This window comes from Microcebus murinus, chromosome 10 (assembly GCF_040939455.1).
Source record: "Microcebus murinus isolate Inina chromosome 10, M.murinus_Inina_mat1.0, whole genome shotgun sequence".
NCBI lineage: Eukaryota > Metazoa > Chordata > Mammalia > Primates > Cheirogaleidae > Microcebus > Microcebus murinus.
This window is the reverse complement of record NC_134113.1, coordinates 53,323,797-53,345,234: the sequence shown is the minus strand read 5'-3', so window position 1 is coordinate 53,345,234 and position 21,438 is coordinate 53,323,797. Positions and strand designations below refer to the sequence as shown.

The 21,438-nt window shown below is 45.2% G+C and overlaps 3 protein-coding genes across 6 annotated transcripts in view; 2 read left to right on the top strand and 1 right to left on the bottom strand.

Annotated features, from left to right (window-relative positions):
* The first annotated feature begins 399 nt into the window (after positions 1-399).
* Positions 400-1,375, top strand: OR10AD1 (olfactory receptor family 10 subfamily AD member 1). Its single transcript, XM_076007215.1, has one exon. The coding sequence runs from the start codon at positions 423-425 to the stop codon at positions 1,368-1,370; it is 948 nt and encodes a 315-aa protein (XP_075863330.1). The 5' UTR covers positions 400-422; the 3' UTR covers positions 1,371-1,375.
* A 13,017-nt stretch (positions 1,376-14,392) lies between these two features.
* Positions 14,393-16,610, bottom strand: CCDC184 (coiled-coil domain containing 184). Its single transcript, XM_012756828.3, has one exon. The coding sequence runs from the start codon at positions 16,203-16,205 to the stop codon at positions 15,621-15,623; it is 585 nt and encodes a 194-aa protein (XP_012612282.1). The 5' UTR covers positions 16,206-16,610; the 3' UTR covers positions 14,393-15,620.
* A 39-nt stretch (positions 16,611-16,649) lies between these two features.
* Positions 16,650-21,438, top strand: part of ASB8 (ankyrin repeat and SOCS box containing 8) — a 32,765-nt gene continuing 27,976 nt past the window's right edge. For 3 of the 4 annotated variants that reach the window (XM_012756463.3, XM_012756393.3, XM_012756254.3), the window contains exon 1: positions 19,052-19,192. The gene's annotated coding sequence lies outside the window, so the exon portion shown is untranslated. Of the gene's footprint in view, positions 16,750-19,051; positions 19,193-21,438 lie in introns of those variants that run through there. The other variant, XM_020287482.2, reaches the window with a different exon arrangement.

Below are 21,438 nucleotides of genomic sequence, written 5' to 3'. Positions count from 1 at the left end.
AAGTGAGTCTGGGAAGAAGAAGACTGAGAGGTGCTAGGCCTGACTGTCTCCAGAAACGTGCGAATCACTCTCACCTGAGGGACCATCCAGAGGATTAGAATGTTTTTTATTTTCCCTGACACTTCAACCCATTCATCATTTTAAATTAGGTACACAGAGACTGAACATTTTTTCCTTCTGGAAAAATACACCTTCAAATATCTCTCAAGCACTTCCTAAATATGATCTTCTGTAAGCTAATAGCCACCATTCCCTACCTTCAAACACCCCATTCCTCAATTCCTTAAATGTTTCTTAATTTGGCATGGATCCTGGACCCAGCTATTAATAGTTGGGTTTCTGGGCCCAAGTGAGGAACTTATATTACCCTACAGCTATCTACATTGTGTTTCTCCTGTCCTCCCTCCTCAAGCAGGTCCCAGATGGCGAGCCTAAGGAATAGCAGCAGCACAGTGACAGAGTTTATCCTCGTGGGTTTTGAGCACAGCTCCCCTTCCACTAGGGCATTGCTGTTTGCCCTCTTCCTGGTCCTCTACAGCCTTGCCATAGCCATGAATGGCCTCATCATCTTCATCACCTGGACAGACCCCAGGCTCAACAGCCCCATGTACTTCTTCCTTGGCCACCTGTCTCTCCTGGATGTCTGCTTCATCACCACTACCATCCCGCAGATGTTGATCCACCTGGTGGTCAAGAACCACACTGTCTCTTTTGCCTCTTGCATGGCCCAAATGTACTTGGTCTTCTGCGTGGGTGTGACTGAATGCATCCTCTTGGCTTTTATGGCCTATGACCGTTATGTTGCTATCTGCCACCCGCTTAGCTATGCTCAGATCATGGGCCAGCAGGTCTGTGTCAGGCTGGTGGGTACTGCCTGGCTCTTTGGGCTCATCAATGGCATCTTTCTTGAGTATATATCATTCCGGAATCCTTTCTGCAGGGACAACCACATAGAAAACTTCTTCTGTGAGGCCCCCATAGTGATCGCCCTCTCTTGTGGGGACCTTCAGTTTAGTGTGAGGATGATCTTTGCTGATGCCATCGTGGTGCTGCTCAGTCCCATGGTGCTCATTGTCACCTCCTATGCCCGCATCCTGGCCTCTATCCTCGGCAGAGCTTCCTCCTCAGGTCGGGGGAAGACCTTCTCTACTTGTGCCTCCCACTTGACCGTGGTCATCTTTTTGTACACCTCAGCTATGTTCTCTTACATGAATCCCCGCAGCACACATGGGCCTGACAAAGACAAACCTTTCTCCCTCCTCTACACCATCATCATCCCCATGTGCAACCCCATCATCTACAGTTTCCGCAACAAGGAAATGAAGGGGGCCATGGCGAGGGCCCTTGGAAGAAGCAGCCTGCCCCGGTAGAGTCTGTCTAGCAGGAAGGCCCTGGAGGGGAAGCTCCTTCCCCTGGGGTGGGATGAGAACCCCTTTCCCTAACCCTGACAGGCACATAACTCTCCAATGCTAAAAGGCTCTAGGAAAGAGCATTCATGGCTTCCTTGGCACTAGATTCAGACCTGGAAATTCCTCCTGATGTCCAATGGTTATCTCTCTGACTTCACTTCCAGATTGTGTTCTCTTGGACCTTCCTCAGGAGAATTTGAGACTTTCGTTTAGTTTCTTTTTTTTTTCCCCTCCAGGTTCTCACAACAGCATTCAATAAATAAATTAATTAAATTCCATTTCATTCTATTTGTATAATAGTTTTACATGCTATTCCTCAGCCTGAGCTTTGCATATACATCTAGGATTAAACTCTCTCTCTTTCAACTTATTGTTTTAGTTTGTTTTTCTTTCTCACATTCCATTCTCATTTCCTGGATTTGCCCTCATCCACCCCACTCCCATGAGAAAAAGTGAAGAAGTGAGAAAAAGGGAATTAGGAAGCAGTGTTGACATTAGGAAAAGTCAGAGAAAAGAAGATCAGCAGCCTGAACTCTGTCTTCTTAGCCCCCACTAGCCAATAATGGAGCATTTGTGGTGGCACTAAATGCCAACACTGCACTCAGTTTGTTTGTGCTTTGTGTTGTTGGGGGCAGGGCAGGAGAAGCCAGTGTGCCAAACCCCTTTTCCTAAAATCCTCTAGTTTCCTTTAGTAACAGGACTGCTTGCCTGATATTTCCCTTCCCATGCAAGTAGTAAGTGCCTATACCAGGCTGCTAAGGCTACCAGTTTCCTTTCTTCCCTGTCACCATACCCCAAATTAACTCCTCCTCCGCTACCCCACTGCCTTCCTTTTTCTCTTACATCGTTCATTTCATTCCAACTCAATCCTATTCCACCCTACCTCCTCATCTTAAATGAATCCATTTCATTCCCTCTACTTTAAGGAAGAGCTCTCCACACTACCTCCACCATTGCAGAGGTCTGTTTACAATCTTGTCCTCTCTGGCTTACTCTGATTTCTCTCCTTAACCAAGCCTAGCTTTCTTTGAGAGGCCACTACATTCTCAGCAGTTCTTTCCTTTGAAATTGTACTTTTCTCATGTCCCTTTCATAATATTAATAAATAAGGGTATGCCCTTTATTTTCCAGTGCACTTTCATAATATGAATGGACCTCATTTGAGACGCTCTCAAGTAGACATACTACCCTTTCTACATCCTGCAAATCACATACTACCCTGTGCAACAATGACTTAAAACAGTCCCTTCATTTCACAAAACTCTTATCTTTTGAGTCCAAATTGATTTCTCTAGAAATCAGAGAATGTGAGAAGCTCTTCTTAGCAAGGAGGAAGAAATGATACACCACTGAAATCAGGAAGAAACAATAAATGCAGAACCTAAAGATTTCCATTGCCAAAGAAAAACTGCATCAAAATTGGACAAAAAAAATGGGCATTTATTGAAACCTTAAAATCTGTACCCCCATAATATGCCAAAATAAAAAAAAAAAGACTTTAAAACTATTGCAATAGGAGAGTAAACTGAATTCCGCTGAAACAAGGGGCTGGGGAGTTTTTAAGAGCTTCAGTAGGCTTGACTCACATGACACCCATGTTAATTGCAAAGGGAAAGGGAAAGGAAACTTTCTCGAATCTTTTAAGACAAGCAGTAGTTTTACAATTTGGAACAAGGTGCCCAAGCTACTGCATTAGGCTCCTACCAGTTCACGACACTGAGAGATAGGGCGCTATCTTCCTTGATGATTACATTTCAAAGGGATGGCTCCCAGGTCCTTGAGAAAGACATTCCATAGGTCATAAAACTGGCAATAAGCTTCTAAGGAGATTTATATACATTTCAAAGGGGCAGAGAAAGAATTTGCAATTACAAGTTTCCTAAAGTACATGCTCTAAGAAAAGGGAAGTCAAGGGTCTATGTTAAGAAGAAATCTGTCTAAAGTTGTCAAGCTGAGAGGAATGTTAGGGCCCTCTTATCACCATGGAGAACAAAAAAGTGCCTGTCTTTCCCCTGGGATCTCAGCTTCTTCTGTAGGTTTGAAAATTCCTGTCTCAAAGAGAAAAAGTGAAGGAAAGGGAAAGGAGAAGAAAAGGTGTTTCTGAGAAAGTTTTTTCAGGAATAATTTCTTTACATTTGCCCAGAACTCCTGGACACTGAGATTATAAACAAGGCACAGTTCCAGCTTTTAAGGAGGCAGACAGGAACTAATAATGTAACAGAAGGGCAAGCACTGTGTAAGAGGCCTATATAAATAACTTTGGGAGCACAGATGATAATAGCTCACATTTACAAAGCACTTATGTTCTAAGAGCTTTATATTTAATCCTCACAAAACATTATGAGGTACTAGTATTACCTCCATTTTGAGATTAAAAAAAAAAAATGAAACTCATAGACTTTAAGTAACTTGCTCAAAATCACACACCATTTGAAATGGCCGCGATTCTAACTCAAGCGCGCTCGCAGGTTCCAGAGCCTGCACTCCTAAGGAAGTCCAGAAGAATGGGGCAGGCTTTACACCGAGATGATACCCGTACTAGCTGAGCCATTAAAAATAAGCAGCAGGCCGGGCGCTGTGGCTCACGCCTGTAATCCTAGCTCTTGGGAGGCCGAGGCGGGCGGATTGCTCAAGGTCAGGAGTTCAAAACCAGCCTGAGCAAGAGCGAGACCCCGTCTCTACTATAAATAGAAAGAAATTAATTGGCCAACTGATATATATATAAAAAAAAAATTAGCCGGGCATGGTGGCGCATGCCTGTAGTCCCAGCTACCCGGGAGGCTGAGGCAGAAGGATCACTCGAGCCCAGGAGTTTGAGGTTGCTGTGAGCTAGGCTGACGCCAGGGCACTCACTCTAGCCTGGGCAACAAAGCGAGACTCTGTCTCAAAAAAAAAAAAAATAAAAAATAAGCAGCAGTTGCAAGGCAGAAAACGGGGGAGGAGGGCTGGATGCTCAGGGCGACAATTCCAGGCAAGAGGCATCGCCTATTGTCGTAGAAATGGTGCGTTCAACACGGGTGGTAGGACTTGGGGCCGGGAATGCTAGAAAAGCAGGCCGAGTGACCTAGAAGTGTCCTCTCAAGGTCGAGCACTTTCTCATTGAAGGCGGTGGGTTCCAGGAGGCCTGGCGTCAGGCATTAACGAGGCGAGGGGGACTCGCACGAAAAGCCACCGCCCCGGCTGCGTCTCCCTTGCCGTGGCTTCTGCCCTGGTCCCCGGATACACAGAGCGCCCCTAGGGTCCGCGAAAACCTCTGAAAATGCATTAACCAGAAGTCACCCTGAAAGTGCTCGTCACTTCCCAGTCTCCTTTCATTTCCGGATGCAAAACCACTTGTCGCCGGAGAGTGTGCAACCAGGTTCTGGGGTTACCAAGGACGGAAAATGTGGAAAGGGTGCCCAGGAATTCCCGGCCACAGGCTACGACCCGGCCTTTGGCTCCCTTGCACCAAAAGCCGACGCTAACGCCACGTTTCCAGGCCCGGCGCAGCGACGCCGCACGTACAAACCACCCGTGACACTGGGGCGCTCCGGACCCGGTTGGACTCAGAGAGGAGATGGGTGTGGCCGCGCTGAGAACCTGCAACCAATCAGCCTTCCTCAGCGCGCCGGTCGCCGCCGTGGCAACCAATGAGCGCCTTGTCCTTGGCCGCCCCGCTCCGGCCGGATTGCCTTCGTCAAACCACCTCGGGGGAACACAATCTATTTCTGGGAGACTGATGGGGCGGCCCTGCCCACCAGCGGGAGTTGCGGACCTTGGGGCTTGGGATACCCTCCCAGCCGAGGGGAACTGTTGAGATGCGCGCTCCTAAGGCGGAGGATGGGATAGGGGCGGAGGCCTCTGCCCATCCCATCGAACCTGCACAGCTCCCTGTCTTGCTGGATCCGCAGCCTTTTTCTAAGTGATAGCCCTATTTTTAGGGAATTATGTAATTGTTGGCTCCTCTTCCCGCCATTGAACAACAGCAGTGTCGTCTGAGCTGCCTTGCCTTCCTTTCCCGTTACCTACTCTAGGAAACCTCCCTTGATCCCCTGGGGTTCAAGGGGTTTTTGGACTTTGAGTTCCCATAACTTGTGCGTTTTCCTATCACTTTACTCCCTTGTTGTTTTAGAATTTATTTACTTTTCTGTTTTCCCCACTAGTCTGTGATTCATTTTGTAATCCTTCACATAGTTGTCAGGCCACAGGAAGTGCTGTAGTGCTATTTCCTCCATGAAATTTTCAACAGGATCCTGATGTACTAACCAAATAAAAGCAAAGCTGTTCTGATAGGAGTGAAGGGGGAGTATCCAGAGCCCTGAACTCCTAGGGAAGCCCCTGAGGCATCTATTACTAGTTAGTGGCCTCCTCTTAATTATTCAGTTTAATGTATAATGAGCCCGTTTTGCTGTCAGATTTTTTGCAAATTTTTCCTCCATCGTCCAGGTGCTTATATTTGTGTTTAGCTATGTTCTGTTTTAAAGTTTTTTGTTCCTCAAAGGATTGAGTTAACCATACTTCTCAGTTTGTGGCACACCATCATTGGTCCCTGCAAGTAAAGGCCCTCTTGTTTTATTTATTTATACCTTTCATCTCCACACCATTTTTCTCCCTACAGTAGGCAATTTTCTAATGTGCTTAATGTGCATATTTTTGTTTATGTGTTTTCTAAACATAGTTATTTTGGGGGCATGTATTTTTAAATATACTCCAAAGCTACTGAGATATATGCCTCAGTCTATATATATTTTTTTTTAAACCTAAGCACTGTTTTTCACGCCATCCCCATTGCCAGATGTTAACATTCAGTCGTTACTTCACACTGATGCCTACCAGTGTGAATCAACCATGTTATACCTGTCCACTCTTCCAATGACAAACTCCCCTGTTGCCTCCAATTCCTTGCTACTACAAACAACCCTGCAGGAACATCCTTGTATTAGTCCCCTTTTAGACTTGCAAAGAATTTGTTTTATATTACTTAGGAGAAGAATTGCTAGTCTACTAGCTATGAATCTATTTAATGCGTTCAAGTAATGCCAGCTTGCTTTCCAAAAGTGGTGGAACCAGTCTTAAAGCAGTGTAAGATTCTGTAGTTCCACATGCCTGACAATACTTGTAGTTTTCTAGATTTTTGCTGGTTTAGTAGGAATGAAGTGAGATCTTCTCTTCAGTAAATTGCTTGCTCATAAACTTTGGTCGTTTTTTTCCCTCTTGGGTTGCTGTCTTTTTCCTGTTCATTTGCAGTAGTTACTTGTATATTCTAGGATGATATTACACCCTTGTCAGTGTTAGACAAAGCAAATATTTTCTCCATTCTGCCATCTGCCTGTTAACTTTGTTAATAATGCCCTTTTGGGAACAGAAATTCTTAATTTTTTATAATCAAACTCCAGTTTTTGACTTATGGCTTGTGCTTTTGAAAGTGTTGAAATATAAATACCACTCTCTTATGCCTACTTTCTGCCTGATATCTCTAAATGTGAGGTCATTGGAGAGGTCCCTTTAGCCATTCCACCACTTCTCTTCACTGAGCTCCAAAGTAAGTGACTGACTGAATTTCTGACTGAATTTCACCTTCTTTAAGCCTTTTCTTGCATAGAGTATCAAGCTATGAAAATCATATCTTTTAAATATTTGAAGTCAGATTTTTCATAGTCCTACCCACATACTTCACTTTATCTCTTTGACTTTAAGGAACTCAATGGAATGCTTACTTTCTCTCAAGATTTTCCTTACTTCCATTTCACAAATCAATTTCATCTTTATGGTCAGAATTAGATCCAGAAGAGTAATTTCTGTTATGCCATCCTCTTCCTTCTGAGGGATGACATTTACATTGAACCAACTTTCCCCTGTCTTCTGGAACTTGGCTTTATGCCAGTTTCATTATTTGTTCCTGGGATCTATAATCCAGTTTGTTTATCTGTTTTGTTAGCCTCTGACACATTTTTTTACAATGATATCACTTCTGTTCCTCTCCTTTATCTTTACCTAAATAATTCCATTCTTTCTACTCTCAAGGATATTAAAATCCCATACAAGACTCTATCTTCGTGATATAAAGTGCTACTCTGACTTTCATTCTATCATTTTCTTTTGTTTTTATTTTATTCCTCCCACTTACTTTCTTTTGCCTCTTCTTATCTTCTTTCCTTCCTCCTCTCCCAGCTCCTGTCCTTCCTCTTTTCCTTCCCAAATTTTACAAATGCTAGGACAGAAGCAGTTTCCCCATGAACACGTGTCCTATGACCAGCAACCCTTTTCCAGCTGCACATCAGAACTTACCGTAGTTCTGTTTCTTTGGAATAAAGTACTGTATCTCTTTTCACTGCCATTTTTCAGGTGTGAATTCCATCCTACTGTTTCTTTATACCTATGAGATTTTATTTTTCTCATTGTATAAAATCTCAAATTCTATTTTTATATTATCTTTATTTTTTGCATTGGGTAGAGGCCATACATAGGGAGTTTGTTGTTGTTTGTTTGTTTTGTCAACCCTTTCTACTTACTTTTTCCAGAGAATTATAGGATGCTGCCTCTGCTCCTGAATTTCTTCCAGTGTCATACTTTATGTCCTCTGCTATAAAATCTTATAGCTTTCTGGAGCATTTGTTTTACTTTCATCTCCATTTTACCCTGTCCTACTTACCTGCTCCCCCACAGACACACCATTCCCATTTTACAATTGAAGCGCTCTCAATTCAGTTGGCAATGCTCACAGAAAACAGATTTTCCCTTCAATCTACAGAGAAGCACTCTGTTCCAATTCAAGAACATATCATCCCCTCATCATTTGACTGTGAGCTCTGCAAAGGCAGGGACTGTGACTTCTTGGAGTCTTCTCCAGTGCCTGCCAGCTTCCACGAGATGCAGCAGGCAGTGGCAAACACTTGTTGACAGATTCACTCGATCATGGCCTTCTTCTTGGCTGTCTTTTTCCATCATGCTGATGGAATTATTCACCTGCTATGAACAGAATTTTGACTCTTCCTTTTTATTCTCAAAGATGAACTCGGCCATAAGAAGCTTGCCTTAGCATATTGTAATCATTTATAGCAAAGTAAGATGTGGTACTATTTAAAGGGGAAAAAACACTGGTCTGTAGTTCTGGTGAGTAGGGTTCTGTTCCTAACACTGTCATTAACTATGTAACCTTGGGCTATCACCCATCCATTCCCTTAGTTACGTGCAATGTCATAATTAATATATATTCATTGGCAATTCTCTTAAAAGGAGACTTTACTTTTTAATAAAGTATGTGGGGTAAAAATAAGATAAATCTCCCCTAGACAGAGGGCTAAATATGAGAGAAACTATTTTTCTCAAAACGTGAGAAAGAATTTGCAGGTTATTCTGGAGCAGGCTGGCAGGAGGAGGAAGAGAGCAAAGAAGGATAGGGTGGAAGAGACTCCTCTATGGGACTTTCCCCGTGATCACTCACCCCACCCCCATTTTTCTATTCAAGTCTAAGTAAAAAAAAAAAAAAATTAAATGCCTACTGGGATTATATTTCTTGTTGAAATCAGTGAAATGGCTGTTTTATGTGTCTAAGAGTTGATAAAGAGTCAAACTGGGGCAGCCTGCATGTACTCAGGGGTGCGGATGCAGAAGGAATCAAGAGGAAAATACACCATGGGACACTGCAGAAATTGTATGGAATGCTCTGGACTTTCCAGGTTTGGAATTGGAATTTGCATCAAATTTAATCAGATCCCTAAAAGGGATGGGAAGTCCCTTCAGACATCTGAGTTACACACAAAATGTCTATGTAATCATCACTAAGGTTTCAATCAGCAATAACATTTTCAAAGATTCTAAGAGATGATGGCATGTGTGGTTTTTTTATGCCCAGCTCTAAAATCTTGTCATTGTTCATTTATGTACTTAAGATTCAATTACACATATTGCCTATTGTGAGAAAGGTCCCTTACTACCAATTTCATTAATTCCAGACACATTTTTTCCTCCCACATTTTAACATCTCTGAAATAGAATGCATCTTATAACTGATGGCAGCTCACAATTATTGTTGGCCAGCAGCAGTCATGACATAGTTGTCACTGCCTACACATGCCTGAACCTAGTTGTTATTCAAAGTGGCATGACTGAAAATCTATAATCCCTTGATGTTTCAGTTAATCAACTATGTAATGACCATTTGAAGGAATATTAGTCCTGGTTGTTGTCTGAACACCTGCCCTGAACACCTTCTGGCAAGAGCAAAGAAAGTGCCAGGATTCAATCTTGCAGAATAGGTATTGTGGCCTGGAAGAAATTCCCAGAGACAATCATGGAGGATTCTTTTTTCTTTTTTTTTTTTTCCTTTATAAGAAATGCTGCTTTGCTAGTACTTAAAATGGTGCATTGAATAGAAATGCGGATTCCAACTGACAAAGACAGGATGGCATCGGGAAGTAAAGAGAATGATCAGGCCGGGCGCGGTGGCTCACGCCTGTAATCCTAGCACTCTGGGAGGCCGAGGCGGGCGGATTGCTCGAGGTCAGGAGTTCAAAACCAGCCTGAGCAAGACCCCGTCTCTACTAAATAGAAAGAAATTAATTGGACAACTAAAAATATATATACAAAAAATTAGCCGGGCATGGTGGCACATGCCTGTAGTCCCAGCTACTTCGGAGGCTGAGACAGGAGGATCTCCTGAGCCCAGGAGTTTGAGGTTGCTGTGAGCTAGGCTGACGCCATGGCACTCACTCTAGCCTGGGCAACAAAGTGAAACTCTGTCTCAAAAAAAAAAAAAAAAAAAAGAGAATGATCAGAGAATCGGATGCAGTAAAATGAGGGGCTCCTCTGGGGAATGGTGAGTAGCATATTTTGATTATAGTGTTTGTTAGTCTTTTTGACTTTACAGACCCCTTTAAAATTTTGGTAAAAATTGTATACCCTAATCCTAGAAATAAAAGCACAAATTCATAATTTAAAAAAGTTTTACATACTGTATCTGGGATTTCCCTTTTACAGATAGCATAAGAGAGAGAAAAGGGGCAAGGGATAGTGGGGAAAAAAGTAACTTTGCTGGACACTCCTGAGAAAAGTGGTGCTTGTGACCAAGGCTGCAGAAGTCTCTTTTCTAGAGTAGAGATTTGCATCTGACTGCACTTGGGAGGAAGGGACTCATCCAGACTGTTCATCCAGGGATTAAAGGAGCTGGGATACCCTTGGGAATCATTTCCAGCTCTGATTTGAATGATACAGGCTTCTGACCTGGTGGGATGTCTAGCAAATGTAGATGGAAAATGAAGTATATGGGTAAAAACATATGCCAGGGCCTTATTAGGGAGGACTTTGACTTCCCCCACCCCCCTACCGTATAGTTTACCTCATTTAGGAAGTACTGGGGACACTGTGCAGATTTCTGAGGAGAGTGAGTGTTCAGACTCTAGTTTAGGAAGATTAACCTCTGGATTAGAGGTATGTGAGAGAGGCCAGGGGAGACCAATTAGGAGTTTATTGCAGTTGTTTTTTACATTCTTCAAATACATTCTATTTATTCACTTTCCTGTCTCTTCCTGCCACCCACCATTTGGCAGCGAACCAAGCCTTTAGTAAGCATTTGGTAGTGCTTGCTGAAGTGAAAGCAATAAATTCACTTTGAGGCTCCCCTTGTAATGTCCCTATTCCTCGACAGGTGGCACCATGACAGCATTATTTACAGAGCAGAGTTCCTTCTATAAGCACAGTGTTTCTGAGCAGAAAGGCTGTTTTTCTGAGGGAATTAACTTTCTGGGGAAAATCTAGAAGTGGGGGCTGCGGAGGGCGGGGGGATGGTAGCTGCCATAAAAGATTCAAGGCCATGCTTTTTGTACTTGTACGTCATTTTTTCCTATAGCAGGGGATCCTGGCTGAATTTCTAAGCATGCAGATAAAGAAAGATGCTTATGAAAACCTGCCTTTTCAAAGATACAAGCAATTTTATGTCTCGCAAGAAGTATAGATTTACATATATTTGGAAAAGCACTATTCTTTAGTTCTGGGAAAACCTCTAGATTAGCCATTTCTTTATACGTATCAAGCAGAGACACTGAGGTTCTGTAAAACTGCATGTTCATATTGGAGGCCAGTTTGCATCTCTTAGAGAAAGAACTATTTCTTTAAGAGCAGATTTTAGTTGTACCAGGCTAAATTCATATCTTAGTTCTAGGAAGTTATATATGTGTTTTCATTTTAGATTAAGAGCTAATGCTGAGAGAGGCTCCTTAGACCAGTGAGAGATGGGAGTGCCAGAAACCAAAAGAGTTGTGATGAGTTACATGTAGCTCTGTGTGGGGCCCAAATATAAAAGCACAGCATGAAGCCATGGAGGAGGCTATTCCCCACCTCTACTACATCAGCAGGCTCTAGCAAACTCCAAGTATGAGCAGACTTGGAAGTAATAGAAAACAGGATTTTTAGCGCATAATGGGTGTCAATATAATTTGAATTTATTGAATAGGTGGTGAGTAATCAGTTTTATGTGACAATTTTAATTCAATGTGGAAAATACTGTGGAAGCAAGGGTACTAGGAGTACCAGGTTCAGACAGGGTCATTTCTTCTTTGGTAGTTTCCAAGTCTAAAAGTCCCTTTACCTTTTATCTCAGTGATTGTTACCTTTTTTTTTTTTTTTTTACTTCTTAATTTTTAAAGAACTAAATTGAAACAATGGACCTTCTTTCTAGAGAATATACACACACAATCTTGCATTCAAATTCAAGGGGGGGCCGTGGCCCCTTGAAGTTCAATAGTGACCCCTGCCTATGAGGCCCTGGTTAGGAATCCAGCTGAAACACGTCCATCAGGGGCATTACAAAGGAGAAATGCAAGAGGAAAGTAGGGAATGGGGAAGATGGAGGACCTAGTAGACCAACCTGTGCTGGATCCCTGTGAGATGCTGTGCAGGTGACTGAAGAAGACCAAAGAATAGCTTTTTCTGGGAAAATTTTTATCTATCTGGACTTGGGGAGAATAACTAGAGAACTTCTGGAAGCTCTGAGCTGAGGGACTGAAGACACATTTAGGACAGTGGACATAGGAAAGGGAACTGAAATGGAGTCAGAGGACTCAACTGAACTTTCTACAGAGGCTAAAGGCCTAAGCTGTCCTTGGAATTCATGTCAGACCTTGAAGAATCTGAGCTTCAGGGAAAGGGAAAGAGGCACAAGAATGCAACTGTGTCAGGGAATACCTGGAAGCACTGACTTCTTTCTCTTAAGGAGCAGGCACAAAGCCATTATCTTAGTGCCATTATTGTATTATCACGCACTGGATTCTAGGAAGGGCCACTAACCAAAATGTGAACTGCAATTTCTTATTCTAACTGAGAAGTTGAAAAGCAACTAAAACTAAGGTTATTTCCCTTTCAGGATTCTTTTAGGCTCTTGATTGGGGAAATAAAGAGCCTTCTTTTCTGAAGATCCAAATAAAAGGACAATTAGCAGAGTGGTTACCATCTAGGGCTCTTTTAAGTCAGACAGACCTAGGTTCAAGTCCTGGCTCTGCCAAGTACTGGCCTATGACCTTCAGCAAGTTTTGGAGTCTGTTTCTGAACTGTTACATGAAATAATATTATCTACTTCATAAGGTTGTTTGGAGATAAAATTTGGCATGGTGTCTGGCACCATAGCTATCACTGTTATTAGTACTGAGTGCTAGAACTATAATAGGAACCTATCTCCCAGTCCTCAGGACATTTCCCCACTTATATACTCTAGCTGCCCCTCTCTAGGGTCCCTAGCACACATTCTCCAACCACTGTATAACTCAAGGCTTCCTCTGGTCAGCCTATATGTACAGGACTGGCTGCCTCCCAAGAGCTTTTTGGCCCATAGCTACATGACATTTATGATGAAAGGCCTGTGCTACCTTGAGAATCTCACTATTCCCCTTTCCTTAATTCTAAACAGAATTCTTTAGATAAAATTAGATAAATTAGATGACTTGAATTAGACTATCTAGATAGGATATCTACTGTCTAATTCTAAAGAATAAGACTCTTTAGAAAGAGTCTAAAAATAATCTTTGGAAAGATTATTTTTAAAAGAGAGTTTCTAGAACCTTCCCCAGGTAGTTTTGTTTTCCCAGAGGAGGCAATCTCCACTACCCACTACCCCAATAAAACTATAAGGAAACTAACACTTGCACATGACTTCCTAGAGTCTTAAATATTTTCTCCTCAACAACTTTTTTTTTTTTTTTTTTTTTTTTTTTTAGTAAACCCAAAGCCAGCAGAACCTCAACAACTTTTTATCCCCATTTCACATATCTGAGTCTCAAGCAGTGATTCAGTGATGTAACTGAGATTCAAGCCGAGATCTCTGCCTTTGGTGCTCTTCCCACCACTCTGCAGCAATGAGCAGCAAGAACACACACACACACACACACACACACGCGCATGCACACACACATGCAGCACCCCAGCTCATTCTGTTCTCAAATTTTGCTCAGGGGCAACCTCAGGAAATCTCCATCACCTGAGGGAGTAGACTAGAGCTGTGTCAGAATAACCTCTTGGGGGAAACACCTTACCCTTACCAGCATTCTCCACTAGAGGCCTAAGGCAGTTATTGTGATTTCCTTTCTGATGTGTCACTCTACTCCCAGAGATCCCTGGTAATCCCTCTAGAACAAAACCCCCCACTCTACTCCTTCCATGGAACAGGTGTTGTACTTGCCATTCCAGATTTGGAAATATCTCCCAGGGGCCAGATGCTTCACTGAAAACAAGTCTCTTGCATATTTGGAGTTCTGACTACTAAAAACACATTGTTAGCTTGGCAGTCTCAACACTTATCCCCTCCTTCCCCAGTCCAGCATGAGGTCAAGGTTCAGAAGAGAGGCAAAGCAGGCAGAATTTGCAATGCCTGCCACAAGCAGGGCAGGGACAGTCAACTCCTTGGACCTGGAGGCCAGGAGAGAGTAGGGAAGGCATGGTCCCTGAAGTTCTCACTAAGCCCTGGTCCATGCAGTGGACCCAGAAGTCCCACCCTGACATCCTTCTAGTACCAGCCAGCAAGGAGGGGAGATGACGCCGTTTTATTAAGGTTAACACAAAGGAAAGCATTGAGAAGGAATACACAAAGGAGCGGGAAGGGCACACAAAGTCACCATTTGAGGAGGTGGGAAGGAGGCACATCAGTAAAGGAACCTCAGGACAGCCACATGCTCCATGCCCTGGTTGGGGGTGGGAGGGGTGGGGAAAAGAGCCGTGATAGCTTGGGGCTCACAGAAGGGTCTGAGGCCCCCTGAACCTAACACCAGAGCCACAAGTCCTGCCCCTCAGGGCTCACACACTACTACACAAGTAGACACATGTAACGCACACGAGACATTATGGAGGCAACATCAAAAGGCAGCAGGCAGGGACATATTGACAGAAAAAGGAACTGAAGTTAAGCAGGTACAGCCAGGAGAGACAGTTTTTGGCTGCAGTCCCCAAGAGTCCCTCAAATGTCCCCTAAATCTGGGCTGCTGCTGAGCACCCCGGAGTCTCTGCCTGTGAACTGGGCTCTTTGTTCTCTAAGCCTCAGTGAGTGGAACAGCAATCCCAGATGAAGTCAGTGACAAGGCAGGATCCGCTCTGCATGCAAAATCCTAGAGGCTGAGCTATTATGTCTTCATGCACATTCATAGCCAGCTCCTCCCAGCCCAGGGGCCCTTGGAACTCCATTCACCCAGATTCCTAGGGCTGCAGTTCCCTCCTCAAGCTTCCTTTACCAATCAGCAGCCGCAGAGGTCTGTGAGGGGGAGAGGCTTCTGCAGAGCACTGAATATCTTGGATTTCAGCAGAAGGGTAAATTTCCTGTTGCCAGAACAGAATACCCCCAATTCCTTAATTTCTAGTAAATCGTTAGAGATTATTTGCCATAGTCCTAGATAAGTCCTTTTTCAGAATAGAAAAAGCAGAATTTTATTTACACAATTAAGGGATTCTCCTGTTGCCTGGGGAGGGGGAAAGGGCAGGGTTAGGGGAGGTATGGGAGTCCAGAGATGAGCGCTTCCTCTCCCGGAACCTCACCTTTCCGCAGTTTGCTATGATTTTCTTGGTTGGGCAGAAAGAATTCTTGATGCTCCCTAACTCCTTCACCCTGCAAATCCTTCCTCGGGGGAGTCTTTGTGCCTGACCCACAAAAGCAGCTGTCGAACTGAAGCATGCTGCACCGCGCCGTTCAGTCCCTTAGCGTCATGCACTCGGAAACCCAAAGCCAGCCCGGGAAGGTAGTGTCCCCGCGGAGTCCCCTCACAGGGAGGCCTCGCCCTCCAGCTGCAGCAGGGTAATGTCGGGCAGGTCAAGGGACTCCACAAGTGGCCCGTCCCCCACAAGGAGACCAGCACAGGGGCTCTCGGGGCGCTCACAGTGACTGGTGGGTGTGGCGGGGCTGGGCATCTCCTTCTCTTCTCTCTCGTCCTCCTCGTCCTCGGGATCACGACCCAGCAAGCCGCTATCCCCGATTCCAGGCGTAGGGGTCTCCGGCTTTTGCGGGACACCTGGGAAGCTCCCCTTGCCGCCGACCACGCCCAAGGCGCCCTGGCGGGGCGCCGTGGTCATAATCTGGCACATGGAGACGATGGCTCGCTGGTTGGCGCACACGTCGTCCGAGAGCACCTGGATGTGCGAGGCCTGCTCGTCCAGGGCCCCCCGCATGGCCCTCACGTCCTCAAATAGGGCCTGCAGCTGGGCCTTCAGGTGCTCCATCAGTTCCTTCATGCCGCCGTTGTACTCCCCGGAGATCACGTCCCCCACGGCCGGCACCGTGGACACCTCCAGAGGCGCCGGCATGTCGCCGCCGTCCTTGGTCATGATCTCCAGCAGACCGTCCTCCATTGAATGGCAGAAGCGGATGGTGGCGGTTCTGGGTCGCGTCCAGCCCGGCCTCCGGGGTGGAGGAGGGAGTGTTAGAGGGGAGAGGTCCCGGGAGGGGTGGGGAGGAGCCGAGGGAAGAAGAGGCTCCCGAGTCGGGCGGGAGCCGCCGTGTGGCGATGAGTCCCTTGCCGAGGGAGCGGGCAGGATGGGGGAGGCCGGGAAGAGGCGGCGGGACGAGGACCCTGGGAGGGTCCCAGAGCCGGCGTCTCTTGGGCTCGCCCAGGGTCAAAAGTGACCTGCCCTGCCTCACCTCCCGGATTGCGCCCGTGTCAGCGCCGCCCTGCGGGCGCCACGAGCAGCGAGTGCCCGCCGGCTCCCCGGGTCACAGAGGCGCTCGCGGAGGGGCCCGGGTCGCGGCTCAGGGCAGCAGCGCGTCGGGCTCGGGACTCCTCCCAGCCATTCACCCGCAGCGCCCGAAAGTGTGGCTGGAGCAGCAGGGGCGGGTCTCCCAGCTGCGCCGCGGATGCTCCCCTGTTTCCAAGGCGACGCACGGCACGTAAATGACGTATGTCTCCATGGTAACCAGGAAGTGGAGAAGAAATAGGAGAGGATAGTTGGGAAGCTGCGGTGGGGCTCTGGAGTCTGTACTAGCGGGTGAGGCGGGAGGGGAGGAGACGCTGCAGTGGCCTTAGCTGAGGCTGGAAAGAGCGTGTGGCTGCAATGTTTAATAGGGAAGCATGAGAGAGCAGTTTGCTGCATAACCCTCCAATCCCAGGAGAGACCATCCCTTCCCCCGTCCGGGTATGAGGCACTGAGCGCGACTGCCTTGAAAGGATTTTCACCACCCCGCATTCCTTTCTCGGAGGATGGCGCTAGAGCCAGGTCCTACTTTCCAGTCCTCCAGCAGTCCGCAGGATAGCCGAGAGGATAGAGAGGTCGACGCTAATAACCCCGGATTTGAGTTGGGGAGCGGTGGCGAGGCCCCTCAGGGCCTGGCCGTGCAGAGGCAGGAGAATATGAAGGGTTCTCCCTCTCCCTGCAGCTTCTGCAGTAAATCAGCCCTCTCGCTATAGACAGCACAGGAGCTGGGAAAGGATGGGATTCCTTGCCATAAGGGACCCAATTGCTCCTATCTAGAATGGTGAAGCCAAGTACTCAAGTTTTGCGAATGAAAGCTCCATAAGGGCAGAGATTTTTATTTTCCCTGTACCCTCCTTCACGGAGTCCCCAGCACCTAAAATAGTGCTTGCTTGGCACCTGGTAGTGCTTAACATATTCATTGAATGAATACTTTAACAAGAACCACCAAGTTCTATTGTTTCATGCAGGACTCTCCAGCCCAAATGTAATGAATTTTAGAAGACCTGAATTCAATTTTGTTTGTGCCTCAAGACCTTGGCCAAATCATTTTTCTGGTCTGTTAGGGGATTGGACTGGTTAATCCATAATACTATTTCTAACTCTAAATATCATTCTGCATCCGCTCGGGGATGGATAGGGGCAGGGGGAACTTGTATGAGGGAATTCCCCCTCTCCTCCAGTGCCCATGTTCAGACCTACACTGAGTGTCCCCAATCTTTGTGATAACTCCTTTCCCTATTTTAGGGATGGAATGGGAAGTAAGGAGATAGAAGAAAAATTGGATTTAGTATGTTTACAAATGATACCAGCTTGTGAAGCAGTCAGCACCTGGGCAGTAGCATATTAATAACAACCCTAGTAAATTGGAGAATCCAAGTGACCAGAAACCAAAAGTTAACAAGAACAAATAAATCTGGAGAGGAGGAATGAAACTGTGTCACTTCAAGACAGAGAAAGCTAGGTCTGGGTGAGTGTTGTATATCCTGATGGTTCAGCAATAGCAAGTACATTATCCTGGGGTTTCCCTGGTTATGTGCTCTTGTGATGAAGAGTGAGGCTGGCCCCGGGGAAACTTGTGACACTAGAGAACTCTTTGGCCTATGCCTGTCTCACTGCTTTAAAGTAGGAACAAGTTGAGAATGTCCTAACTGTCCAACAGCAGAATATTTAAATAATCTAAGGTATTGATGATATAATAAAGTATGATACAGCCATTAGGAATCTGATTTCCCAAAACAAATATATGAACACATTTTAAAACCCCACAGTATTGTATTTTCTAAAGCTAATGACTCAATCCTATTTGCTTGCTCATCCTTCCTTCTTTCTACAGACTCTCACTTCTGGTAATCATTCCTACCTCCACCATGTGCTCCATGCATGGTTAATAACACCTTACATTATTCCTAAAGCTCTGGCTCAGGAAAGGACAGAAGTGCTTTGCCTTGGTTTTCCTAAGCACAGCTAAAGTGATTGGTATTTACAAAGAGTTTGTAAATATATATATATATATATATATATATATATATATATATATAGAGAGAGAGAGAGAGAGAGAGAGAGAGAGAGAAAAGACACATAAAGACAGCTGAGCTTACACAGCGTAAGTTTCTGATTATACTGTAGTAAGGATGTTCTCATGGTTTATGGGTTCAGCCCTGTTGTTCATCCTTCCCAATACAGCTCTACTAAAGCCAGAAAAGACTGGAATGGTTTTCAGGCTTGCTGCCTGAGTCCATTACTATACATCTCTTGACCAGCACTTCACATGGATGATTTCATCTTGCCAGGGCTCTCACCCTTTCAGGTGGGTTTCTGCCTTCTACCTTCAAAGAGTGGCCCTTTCCCCAGTATATGGCCTCCCATCTTTGACATCCCATAAGCTGACATTAAACATGGCCCCCATATAGTAGGAGCTGGGTTATGCCATCATACAAGGCCCTTTGCCACTATTGTTGAGGATACCATGTATGTCAAGGCTTTCAGCATAAGATTACATCATGCTGCCCAGAGGTGCTGGTCATGAAGTCCCCTGAGAGTACAGGGGATCTGAGCCCAGAGGGAGGGGAAATTGTTGGCGAAGCACAAAAGACCATGGGAAACATATGCAGAGATGAAGAGATGTGGCTGAGCCAGTCAAGTTCCAGGTCAGACATTTGAAAGTCAAGGGTGGGTGGGAACTGGGCAAGTAGACTAATAGCAGTACTTGAAAATAAAAACAGGAGACATTGGTGCATCAGATACAGAACAAGATTATTTGAGAAATTCTGTGTGAGACCAGGGAAAACAGGAGAACGGTCTAGTCTTAGAAAAATAACAGGGAGAGAGGCAAAGAGTAGAGCCGAGCCTTGGTCAGTTGGCTGGGTTATAGGGCTGGGCCCTCTGGCTGCCAGTGCCCTAGAGTTTGTTGCATGGGTCCATTCCCAAGTAAAAGAGGGATAGATGGATACCCCAGCCATCCTACTAGAGTGTTCAAAGGAACTTCCACGTAGCAAGAGAACATAACTCCTACATGCTCTTCTGCTTCCTGCATTTCTCTTACCCTCTGGGAATCACCTTGGCTGTTCTAGTCCTTCAGCCTAGTCTCACAGCCTATGGGGGGGAACAGACCTCATGCTGCTGAGATACAGCTCTCCATCAAGTACACCTAGCTCCAAACATACCAAAAACTGTGATTCTGAGTAGTCTTTGCCATTTTCCTCTGATGTCTAGTTTATCTCCAGTTTCTATTTTATACAACTTGTGTAGTTTTTGTACTATAAATCTGATGAAGATGCTTGCTTGAATCAAATCTAGAGCAATCATCTAAAACAAGATACTAAATGCTGTACCTTAGGCCCCAAATCCCAGACAATGGTCCCCAAATATAACTTTTATGAGGCTAAGCTTCCTTGTGGTCCATCTCAGCATGATATCACATTCAAAAGAAACGCATCCAATAGCCAAAAGAATTAAAAAAACAATTTAGATTTTTATTACAGTCTCTGGGAAGACTCTAAAGGGGTTTATATTCTTAGCACAGAGCAAAACATCTTCTACTTCTCTCCCTCCCCTCTCTATTTTTCTCACACATTATGGCATAGCTGTCACTGCTGTCTCTCTCCTTTCTCCCCAAATGCCCCCCAACTTTCTCTCAAGCCTGGCTCTGTTTTCTCACTCCCTAACTCCCTTCACTTTTGAATGTACTCTTTTTCTCTCCCTCAAGAAGAAACTTATTGTCGTTCTAATGTAAATCAGTCCAAGCTTGTTTCAGTTCCTTTGATTCTGTCCCTCATTTCCTCCATCTGCACAAGTACAAGGAGCTCCAGTTGTCAATTATGGGGATGATCTCAGAGGATGAAAAAGACGGAGAGGCTGAAAATACTTCTATTATTGTGGGTTCTGTCGGGCACATAGACTAGATTTTATGAACACCAGAGAGTGGTTTGCCTGGTGTTATGACCAGCCTACTTTGCTCGTCTCTCCCACGTTTGTACAGAGAAATGGGCTGTTGGTTTGCAAGGGCCCCTGGACCCCTATGAGCCTCTAACTGGTTTTGGGAAAGTCCAACTATCCACACCCTCAAGAGTCTTTACTGTCACAGACACAGCCATGAGGTGAGCCACACCCCCCCCCATGTAAGGCCTGAGCTGGACGTGGCCTCGAACTATTTTTAGGAGTTCAGTAAGGCCACCCTCACCCCCTTCTTTCTCTTCCATATTAACTTTACTCAGAGAAGGAATTCCAGAGGACCTTCCAACTTTTGGTGCAATCTGAATCTCCACTGAAAATAGCCCCTCATTCCAATTAAGCCTGTTTTGGCGGTGTTACCCTATCTCCTCCCCTTTCTGCACTGCCCACGACAGCAGCTTCTCTTACATCATCACTTGCAGGGGCTTTTCCCCCCTCAGTGCATGTGCAAACATGTAGTCTGTGCCACTGTGATGTGGCCAGTTCTAATCCAAGTTGCTGGGTGGTTGGCAGAGGACACAGAAGCATTCAGAACTCTGGAGCTACCAAGGGTCCCTGGTGCAGGGCCTCATGTATGTTCCAACCCCTCCATGTATTTTCTTCCTCTGGAAATTTGCCATTCTTAAAATAGTTCAGAGCCTGAATTGGCCCCAAGTCAGAATCTGATAGTACTGTACTACCTGGAAACATAATTTCTGGCTCAATGGGGGCAATTTTGCTTGAAAAATTGCCTCTCCCAGAGTATTAGTCCAATTTGGAAGAAATTACGCCCAAATATCTAGGGTAGGTGGGGACTGTGGTAAGTGTACCACAAACTTCCCTTCCATTAAAGAATCTTTAAAAATTCAATGTCCCTCAAAACTGACTTATTGAAAACTTCCAGGCTCCTTCTCATCTGTCACATCTTTAGGAAGTCCATGATGTTCTATCCTAGGCAATTCAT

What these genes read in the sequence shown, in the direction of transcription:
- CCDC184 (XM_012756828.3), bottom strand. Translation starts at nt 16,205, where the DNA reads ATGGAGGACGGTCTGCTGGAGATCATGACCAAGGACGGCGGCGACATG.
- OR10AD1 (XM_076007215.1), top strand. Translation starts at nt 423, where the DNA reads ATGGCGAGCCTAAGGAATAGCAGCAGCACAGTGACAGAGTTTATCCTC.